This window comes from Haliotis rufescens, unplaced genomic scaffold, assembly GCF_023055435.1.
Source record: "Haliotis rufescens isolate VD_foot unplaced genomic scaffold, xgHalRufe1.0.p SCAF_7, whole genome shotgun sequence".
NCBI classification, from domain to species: Eukaryota; Metazoa; Mollusca; class Gastropoda; order Lepetellida; family Haliotidae; genus Haliotis; species Haliotis rufescens.
In genome coordinates this window covers 7,811,405-7,822,212 of record NW_025964361.1, presented here as the reverse complement: position 1 = coordinate 7,822,212, position 10,808 = coordinate 7,811,405, and the positions used below count along the sequence as shown (strand labels likewise).

At 50.8% G+C, this 10,808-nt stretch overlaps 2 protein-coding genes across 2 annotated transcripts; both read left to right on the top strand.

Moving 5' to 3' along the window:
- Positions 1–5,724: 5,724 nt before the first annotated feature.
- Positions 5,725–8,841, top strand: LOC125376094. The gene has a single exon (XM_048387700.1). It carries the CDS (start codon positions 5,725–5,727, stop codon positions 8,839–8,841), a length of 3,117 nt encoding a protein of 1,038 aa, XP_048243657.1.
- Positions 8,842–10,081: 1,240 nt separating this feature from the next.
- LOC125376155 lies at positions 10,082–10,808 on the top strand. Its single transcript, XM_048387971.1, has 2 exons — positions 10,082–10,211; positions 10,558–10,808. Exons 1-2 carry the CDS (start codon positions 10,095–10,097, stop codon positions 10,786–10,788), a joined length of 348 nt encoding a protein of 115 aa, XP_048243928.1. The 5' UTR covers positions 10,082–10,094; the 3' UTR covers positions 10,789–10,808.

The window sequence follows — 10,808 nt, the reverse complement described above, 5'->3', positions numbered from 1 at the left end:
GTGTGTGTGTGTGTGTGTGTGTGTGGCTGATGCCGATTTATAGTACTAGCTCCGAGCCGATCAGTCCTTGTTTTATCTCCTTAATGCCGAGCGCCAGGCAGGGTAACAACAAGTACCATCTTTTAACGTCTTTTTGTATGACGCGGCCAGGGATCGAACCCATGACCTTTCGCTCTCCGGGCGGACGCTCTACCACTAGACAAAGGGTTAGTATTACTTTAAGGCGACTAACGGGATCGGGTGGTCAGGCACTCAGCAATATTCCAGATATATGACGGCGGTCTGTAAATAATCGAGTCTGGACCAGACATCCAGTGATTGATAGCATGAGCATCGATCCACGCAATTGGGATCGATGACCTGCATCAACCAAGTCAGCGAGACTTACCACCCCATTCCGTTGGTAGCCTCTTACGAAGCATGATCACCTTTTATGGCAAGCATGGGTTGCTGAAGACCTATTTTACCCCGGATCTTCACGGGTATGTGCATGCGAGTACGTCTGAATGATTTAGTTTTATGTGAACGCGAATTACCCTTAAGTTCAGACATTTAGATTAAAACCTACCATTTGTTTTGATGTGCATGAATAGTTTCTGTTTCAATAACTTGGTACTGCCATGTATTTGGTACATACAATCCATTGCTTTGCATCAACAATGTTAAACAACAAAATAACAATCATTTTATTTAATAAACCCACCATGGTGAGTGGGTATATATCGGGGTGGGGTTGGGTGGTGGAGGAGGATATATCGGGGTGGGGTTGGGTGGTGGATGAGGATATATCGGGGTGGGGTTGGGTGATGGATGAGGATATATCGGGGTGGGGTTGGGTGGTGGATGAGGATATATCGGTGGATGAGGATATATCGGTGGATGAGGATATATCGGGGTGGGGTTGGGTGGTGGATGAGGATATATCGGGGTGGGGTTGGGTGGTGGATGAGGATATATCGGGTTGGGGTTGGGTGATGGAAGAGGATGGGTGTATTGGAGTATTTCCGGTATTAAATAACGCGATACGGTACCTGCACACAGTATTAGATCAGTTGATCTGCATTAAAATACGTACCCATTACTGACACAACAGTAAATCAAAATTGAATCAGTGCAGCATCCGAAAATACAAAAGAAACTTTTATGAGCACCGACGCATGTTTCCGCTGCCGTTCCTGTACCAAATAGAACTTGAATAATACAATCTGTTCCTGTACTAAATAGAACTTGAATAATACAATATGTTCCTGTACCAAATAGAACTTGAATAATACAATCTGTTCCTGTACTAAATAGAACTTGAATAATACAATCTGTTCCTGTACTAAATAGAACTTGAATAATACAATCTGTTCCTGTACCAAATAGAACTTGAATAATACAATCTGTTCCTGTACTAAATAGAACTTGAATAATACAATCTGTTCCTGTACCAAATAGAATCTGAATAATACAATCTGTTCTTGTACCAAATATAACTTGAATAATACAATCTGTTTCCGTGGCCTCATAGTATTTATAAACACACACAAGTGCCTATTGTTTTACACCGCACTCAGCAATATTCCAGCTGTGTGACGGCGGTCTGTAAATAATCGAATCTGGACCAGACAATCCAGTGACTGACGTCATGAGCATCGTTATGCGCAATTGTGATACGACGATATGCATCAAGCACGTCTGCGAGCCTGACCACCTGATCCCGTTAGTTGCCTCTTACAACAGGCCTGGGATGCTGAAAGTAGTAACTAGCATCGGTCTGGGACCGCTCCAGATTCTGGGACCGCTCCAGATTCTGGGACCGCTCCAGATTCTGGGACCGCTCCTGGCTTCTGATTGGTCGAGAGGGTCACGTGACCTCTGTGACGTCACTTCCGGTCACGTGACCTGCGCAGTGCATGATGGGATACCTGCGCGCGCATCCAAGATGGCGTCACTTCCGTGTCCGGTGGCGCGCGCCTACAAGAGGGCGGAGCATCCGTGTCCGGGGAGGAGGGGGAAAACCCGGAGAAGCGCCCGTACGAGGGGGAACAAGATCGACAGGGTTGTTGTTCTGGTGTGGTTCTAAAAATAGAAATAGGCGTGGGGGTGGTGGTGGTGGGGGGGTGGTGAAGGGAGGGAGGGAGGGAGGGAGGGAGGGGGAGGGGAGAAGGGGTGGGAGGGTCGTCAAAGCAAAGGAGGAAAAGCTGTCTTTCGGGAGAGATGGGTGGCCCTGAAAAGGGCCGTTTTGATCCTTACATGGTTGTGCATCCCACGGTACAAAGGCACGGAGGAGCTTTCATGTCGCGTCTGACAGGACACCTACTGGTGTGCGTTAACCGACGCACGTAGGTGTCCTTCAGTACAGTCCCGCAGTAGACGCACTCGAAAGTTCCATCCCGTACCCTTGTACCCTGGGCATAGACGGGCAGGCCCCCATGGCACCGGGCACATTGCCACGCTGGAGACCATGGTGGTGGGGGTGGTGGTGATGTTTCTTTCCACCCGGGCAAAGGTTGTGCCACTGTAGCAATTTCTACATCCCAGTTTTCTTTCAGGGGGTAGTTGTTGCCGATGTTGTTGCTGTTGCTGTTGTTGCTGCTCATCATGATACTTTTCTTTATAATCAATTTTACAAGTGACACTGACCCACTCGAATCCACGCTTGTTTTATAGGAGAGGCACTGACACCCTGCCTCCCGGTTGGTTCGCCAGGCCGCAGCACCGATTGGTTCGTTCCGGGGCCCGGTCCGCACCTCGGTTTTCCAAAACGGACCGACCCCTGTGTTTCTTTTCCATAGGAAATGGATTTTACCATGGGAGAGAAAGCACAACCCCGGTTCGACCAATCAGAGCCCCGCCTGGTCCGAGCGCCGCTTCTGATTGGTTGATCATCCAGGCTTCGGATTGGTCCGATTTCGATCCGGTTTTTTTTTCTTCTTGGGTAGCCTTGGTATTTTTTGAGGTAGACGGTCGTCTGAATGCTAAAGGAAGGTGGACCTTCCTAGGTAGACATGAACGTGGGAATGCCTACGCGATGTACGTGGTGACACCCCCCATGCCAATCGGAATGTCATGTATGCGTGTGTGTGTGTGTATGTCTTCAAACAGACGTTGACGTTGATGCATAGAATAACGTGTGGTCAGTCAAAACGTGGTGTCCTGTGTGTGTGTGTGTGTATCGTGTCGTAGTGAGATGAATAGAGAAAGATCGATACACCTGCGTGACGTTTGCACGCGTCATGGACTTCGTGTCGCGATGTGAACGTCATGATTGTACTTTGTGTGTTGTCATGCAAACGTCGTACCCTGTGCGTGTGTGTTATTATTATTATTTAAGGATACCGAGGTGTTGGCACTCGTGTAGGTCGACAGACGTACTGTGACGCGTGTGTTCATGCACACGTGATGTTTGACGCGGTGTACTACGTGTCTCTATGGATCTATGGATCTAACTCTATTTATATTTATTTATATCTATGTATTGTATTTTTAGACGTGTGCCTCCAAGAGGTCTAGGGGGGAGGATGTGGGTTCTTTGTTTTGGAGGGTTGGGGGTGTTTAGCAAAGCAAAGGAAGAAAGTTGTCTTTTGGGTGAGATGGGTGGCCCTGAAAAGGGCCGTTTTGGGGAAGAAAAACTTTTCTGCTGCTGTCCACTTGGGGTTCCAACCAAGAAAAGAAAAACATTTGAACGGGAACTTGAACGGGAACTTGAACGGCAACGCAGGACACGGGAAACGTCCTCCTAGGCAGCCGGCCGTGCTACGTCATTCGTGTACCTCTGTTTCTCTTCGCAGAGATAGTGCAGTTGTAGCTTCTTCTGATGTTTCACCAACCCGGTTAGCTTGAGGTAGTCGCAGTCTGGGGACCACTTGTGATGTGCCGCCCAAGGATCGTCGTGGGGTGCCCATTGTCTCAGCCGCACCCCACATTGGAAACAGCACACCCCATCGGCACCCTGAGTGTAGACAAAGCCCGCATGGGCCATCTCTTCAGCAGTCTGATACATTTGCGTGGGCCACGTCTCAAACGAAGCGAGCCTTCTTTCAAAGCGTAGATAATAGTGCGATGGTGTTTGACTGAGCAGTGACACCGCCTCCTCGGCATGACTCTTACTCCAGTATCCATGAGGTTCTGCACTATCCATCACCGCATCTTCGCCACGCGTTGTCGTCGTCGTCGTCGTACCACTCTTCTTTGTTTCAGCCATTCTAGATGATTTTATGTCACATACACTGACCCACTCGAATCCACGCTTGTTTTATAGGGGAAGAAACGGATCGAAACTCACTGCTTTCTGGTTGGTCCAAAACGCAGCGCACCGATTGGTTCGTTCCGGGGCCTGGTCCGCACCTCGGTTTTCTAAAACGACCCGACCCCTGTGTTTCTTTTCCATAGGAAATGGATTTTACCATGGGAGAGAAAGCACAACTCGGTTCGGGTGCTGTCTTCTGATTGGTTGGTGCTGTCTTCTGATTGGTCGGCCATCCGGGCTTCGGATTGGTCCGATTTCGATCCTGTTTTGGGGAAGGGTTGTCCATTCCTCAGACGTTCAGCACCTCTTAGAGTACAGACGTTCATCAGATACACATCGTTATCATGACGAGCAACCAAAGTACGCCCTATCGTTTGGAGAGGAAAGATATCACCCGCTCCAGACGGCTAAGAACTACTAATCATACCTATCGTTTGACTTTCAACCCAGACTACTTGGACACCTTACCACCGGAACGCGTCCCCATGGAACTGCCAGCTTTATTTGACAGGGTGATCGATGACTTTTATGAACAGATATCAGGTCAGAAGGGAGATCGTATTGGTCTAGGTATCGATCATCCCGCTTTGAACACTCCCATACGGATTCCCTTTCGACGTTTTGAAGATCTCCATGGGCTCGATATTTTGCAAGCCGTGGAAAAAGTCCAACAGTCCAACAAAGACCTGAACATCGATGCCACCATGGATGTGACCTTAGTACACGTCGCAGATCCCAACAGGCTAGGATCGGGCAGTGGCCCTCTCCGACTGAAAAACGTGATTGGACTCGAAGCTTTTTTAACACGCAAAAAGTGCATCGTACGGATCAAGAACGAAGATCAATCCTGTTTGGCACGGGCCCTGGTGGTGGCACAGCATTATGCCCACCAGCCTCACCCTCTGACCCCAGCATGGACCGCCCAGCGAAAGAGACTGACGAGAACGGATCGCGTCGACGTTCAAGGCATACGGGCACGGGCCTTGTGTCGAAGCCTTGGCCTGCCCGAAGGCCCCTGTCGGGGTCTGGACGCCCTCGCACGCGTGGGACGAGCCTTGACCCGTCTGCATTATCAACTGAAAGTCTACAGTCAAGAGGTGGGTCAGAGACTGTTGTACAAGTGTGATGAGACTCCACCCCACGCCACCGTGCTGCATCTCTACCATCATGATCACCACTAAGATGTCATCACTTCCATGCCCGCTTTTTATGGCTCTGTCCATTACTGCGAACGCTGTGACCAACGTTACGACCATCCCGAAAACCATCCCTGCACCAAGGAATACCGCTGTCCCCGCTGCTTCTACTCTAGTTATTGTGGACCCCAGGAAGAGCACGGGATCCCTTGCTTGACATGTCAAGGTTGGTTCCCCAATCCAACGTGTTACACCCGACATCTCCAGTCACCGTCAGAGGGAAAACCCAGCGTCTGTCAATCGATTCACAGGTGCCCGAACTGTTTTCAGCTGGTCCGCGTCTTGGAGACCCCCATGGCTCACCACAAGTGCTTCGATGAAGACCATCCCTGCTTGGTGTGCCGAGAACCCATGACCCCAGATCATCGCTGTTACATGACGCCTCTCCGTGAAGAAAACGAGGAGGAGGAGGAGGGGGAGAAGGGGGAGGAAGCGGAGAAGGAGGAGGAGGGGGAAGAGGAACAACATCCCCTACGAGACCATGTTCAATACGCCTTCTACGATTTTGAATGCATGCAAGACACGGGGGAACACATTCCAAATTTGTGCGTGGTGCAACTAGGATGTGGACGATGCATCAGTGAAGTGAGCAAGAACTTGTGCGAACACTGTCCATGGAGAGAAGAAGGGTATGGTCCCAGCCGTGAGATCGTGTTTCGAGGCCCCACCACGCGACATGATGTGTGTGTGTGGTTGACCACGTTGTCTGAAATACCCAAGAAGAAGCCCCAACCAGAGGAAGAGGAGGGCAGCACACGCAAGGGGACGACAGCTCACCTGGGGAAAAAAAGAAAACGGGATGACACCCCCTCAAGAAAGCACGCTTCCAAACGACAGGCATCACCCCAGCAGGAGGGGGAGGAGTTGGTGGAAGAGGGGGAAGAGATGGAAGAGGGGGAAGAGGGGGAAGAGGCCATGGAAGTGGAGAAAACAAAGAAGCCAAAGAACAAGAACACCTCCTGCCATACAGTCCCGAAGGAGGATCGCATTTATGTGATGGCCCATAATGCACGATCCTATGATTTACACTTAGTCCTGAAGGGTCTGTCCCCCCTCCTGGTGACACTCCCCACCAAGATTCGGCATGGCCAACAAATTTTGCAAATGACCCTGGGACGGTTATGTTTCGAAGACAGCTTAAATTTCATCCCTTACCCCCTGAAAGCCTTTCCCAAGAGCTTTGGGCTGAAAGAAATGAAGAAAGGGTACTTTCCACACTTTTTTAATACGAGAGTCAACCAAACCTACAGAGGTCCCTATCCACCAGCCGTCACGTACGATTCCGATGGCATGTCTCCCGCGGAACGCACAGCCTTCCTCCAGTGGCATACCCAAAAAGTGCAAGAAGGAGCCTTGTTCGACTTACAAGGAGAACTTTTAACCTACTGCCAAAGCGATGTGGACATTTTGAGACGGGGATGCGCCTACTTCCGACAGAACGCCATTCACTCGGTGGGCATGGATCCCTTTGTGGAAGTGATGACAGCTGCAGCGTTCACCATCAAATCCTTCCGAAAACACGACCTGAAACCCAATACCATCGCCATTCTCCCACCTCAAGGCTACCAACCCAAGAGAAACTATTCCCAGGCCTGTATGCACTGGCTCCACTATCTGATGGAAACGGATCCCCATCTGCACCTCCAGCACGCCAGGAATGGCGGTGAAAAAGAGTTCACGTGTGGAGGGGGTCAACATCGGTACACCGTGGATGGCTACGATCCAGCGACAGGCACCGTCTACGAATTCCTGGGCTGTTTCTGGCATGGGTGCCAGGCCTGTCACAAGACCCAACGTGGAGAACCGCATCCCGTCCTGGGCTCGTCGTTGGGAGCCCGTTACACCGACACCCACTACCGCTTGAGTCTCTTGAGTCAACACCCTGAGGTGAAACGGATCGTCACCCTGTGGGAGCACGAGTTTACGAAAATGCAACGGGAGGACTCCGCTCTGCGTGCTTTCTTGCAGGGACCCCGCTGTATTCACGTCCCCGGGCCGCTCAACCCTCGCGACGCCTTCTATGGAGGACGCACCAATGCGACGCGATTATGCTACGAAGCCCAAGAAGGTGAAACCATCAAGTACATCGATATTTGTTCCCTTTACCCTTACATTTGTAAGACCGGAGCGTTTCCCACGGGACACCCGACCCTTCTCCATCAACCCCCTGTGGACACATTGTTTGAACTGAAAGGCCTGATCCAATGCCGTGTCCTACCCCCGAAACGACTTTATCATCCGCTACTGCCTTACAGATCGGGTGGCAAACTGCTCTGTCCTTTGTGCCGCACGTGTGCCGATACCCGGTCAGACTCCCCCTGCGAGCACACGGACGAAGAGAGGTCATGGGTGGGGACGTACGCCACCGTAGAACTCCAGGAAGCCGTGAAGAAGTATGACTACCGGGTGCTTCAGATCTACGACGTTTGGCATTTTGACACCTTTGCACAGCATGACCCCGACACCCAGCAAGTGGGACTCTTTGACACTTACATCGATCGACATTTCAAGGAGAAGCTCGAAGCCAGCGGATACCCCGAAGGATGTACGGATCACGACGCGTACATCCAGGAGATCTACGACAAAGAAGGCATTGGGTTGGACAAGGACCGCATCGAAAAAAATCCAGGACGTCGCACGATTGCCAAGATGCAACTGAATTCGCTCTGGGGCAAGTTTGGTCAACGGGTAGACTACAGTCAGAACGTGTATATGAACGATCCTGTACAGTACTTTGCCTTGTGGAGGGATGAACGCAATACCATCGAGGATGTGGTCGTGGTCAACGAACACATGGTGGAAGTGACCTATACCCAGCAGAAAGAATTCCAAACCCCTCATTCTCATTTCAACGTCGCCATCGCTGCTTGGGTCACCGCCCAAGCACGTCTCAAGCTGTACGAGACCCTTGCCCTGGTGAACCGCAGGGTGTTGTACTTTGACACGGACAGCGTCATTTACATTCATCGACCCCACGACGCGAATCCAGAGCTGGGTCATTCGTTGGGCGAGTTTACGGATGAACTGGACGGAAACACCATCAAGACGTTTGTGTCGGGAGGCCCCAAAAACTATGGCTACGAGTTAATGAACCCCAGACCCGATGGAACGCGCACGACCTGCAAAGTGCGAGGGTTCACTTTGAATTACCGAAACCAACGCCATCTCAACTTTGACACCATGAAAGGACTGATACTGGGACAACGGCCTGGGAAAGAGGAGGAGAAAATCAGTTTGGATTACCCTCATCAGATCATTCGAAAAGGCCCTCGGCACGAAAACGCACTCGTGACCCGACCCACCCGAAAAGACTATCGTACCGTGTACGACAAGCGACGCATCGTCTACGACGACATCACAGGGCTACCTGTAGACACGCTCCCCTTTGGGTACAGAGACGACTTTCACTAAAAATTTTCATGACAGCGGATCGAAACTGAATCGACATGGACCCCCTACAGAAAAAAACGGATCGAAATCGGACCAATCCGAAGCCTGGATGATCGACCAATCAGAGGCCGCGCTCGAACCAGGGTGGCCTCTGATTGGTCGAACCGAGGTTGTGCTTTCTCTCCCACGCTACAAGCCTAACCCTATGGAAAAGAAACACAAGGGTCGGTCCGTTTTGGAAAACCAAGGTGAAAGTCAGGCCCCGGAACGGACCAATCAGAAAGCAGGACCTCCGTGGCTTTTAATACGACCGACGCTCTCCGGTCATCACTTTTCACTGAACGGACCAAGCAACAACATCGTCCCCTCTGATTGATGTTCCTCACGTTGTGTTGGTTGTTGGCGTTTTATCTGGAAGAAACGCGTGTTTGGAGAGAGTACCATCAAGTGTTGACGTGCCTCTGTGAAGACTTGGAAAGAAACAATAACAACAACAACAACGAACAGAACATCCGGACAACATCATGTCGAAACGGTTGAATGACAAGACACGAAGCGACATGAGTGGCCAAGGAAGCAGTGGAGAGGGGAACGGTAACATGACTGCTGAACTGTGGGGTGAAGTGTACGACTTGCTGTGTTTAAAGATGAAGACCGACGACGCGTACGCCAAGTTACGTGCGAAGGGCGACAACCTGATGTGCGACCAGATACGTTCAAAGATGCGGAAGCTGACTGAACCCGAGAAAGGCACATCGAAGAAGACGATCAAGATGATCCAGAAGAAAAAGACACGCAAACCCACAGCCGTGGTGACCCCCACAGCAACGGCAACACTCCCCACCCCCACCACCACCACCACCCCCACCCCCACCCCCACAGCGCCAGTCCCCACCACCACCACCACCACCACCACCACAGCAGCCACAGCAACCACGACTGCGGCGACAACAGACATCGACACGAGGGGGACATCCTTTTTGAAACCTGTCACACCTGCAACGCCTGCAAAAAGACGATCACAGAAGAAATTATCTCTGAAGATCTCTCCTCAAGAACAACTGTAAGTACCCTGCTCTTCTTTGTCTCAGTCATTCTTGATGTGATTCATATGCATGACCTATGCCTATCCTAAATGGCCTCTGTCCTTATGATTGACAGGACCCCTGATGTCAGTTCAGCCCAGTCCGTGCTAGAACAGTGGTGGGAACAAACCCCTCGGGAGCCCACCTATTCACCGAATGCCCCTGTGATGATGGCGACGGGTGACCTCGATGATCATGAAGCGCTCAAGATGGCCACTCTCCCTTCCATGGATCTGGACACGCTTCCCCTGCTCGAGGCTTCTTGGTCACCAGCATCCCCGGAAGAGGTTCATGTCTACTCCTCAGGTACGCCCATGGTTTGCGACGATGATGATGATGATGACAACGTTGACCTGGATCCTTATGGAGAAGCTCAACTCACTCCCCTACAACGCGAATGTCGTGTTTGCCGACACAACAACATGTTAAGATACATCAGTTGCAACAGCGGGCAAGTGATGTGTCATGCCTGTGAGCTGGAGCTCATAGACTGTACTTGTAGTATGTTGACCTATGACAGCATAGTGACACATGATGACATGCCTATCGCATCTGAGGAGCACATCTTATGGTGATCCTCCTCTTCACTCGAAGAACTTTGTCAACACGCCAGCTGCAACCGTGATCAAGTGATGTGTCATGTCTGTTTCAGGGAGGCCATAGACTGTACGTGTTGAACGGTTGGGCCTCTCACAGGTTTGAGGGAGGACCCCCTCTTAGGGACTTGAAGATGGAAGAGCTTGAAGATGGAAGAGGAAAACGTGGTCGCGTTATTGTTGTTGTTGTTGTTGTGGCGGTGGTTGTAGGGACATGCAAAGCACTCCCTCCTCCATTGACTTTTCGTATTTCCATTGTATCGGGTTGTGATTGGTTTTTTTCATGATTAAACAGTGATTGATTGAA

Excerpts from the sequence above, each read along its gene's own strand:
- LOC125376094 (XM_048387700.1), top strand. The coding sequence starts at position 5,725 with ATGGCTCACCACAAGTGCTTCGATGAAGACCATCCCTGCTTGGTGTGC.
- LOC125376155 (XM_048387971.1), top strand. The coding sequence starts at position 10,095 with ATGATCATGAAGCGCTCAAGATGGCCACTCTCCCTTCCATGGATCTGG. Across the intron at positions 10,212-10,557 it reads GGTTCATGTCTACTCCTCAG|GGAGGCCATAGACTGTACGT; the intron begins GTACGCCCATGG and ends TGTCTGTTTCAG.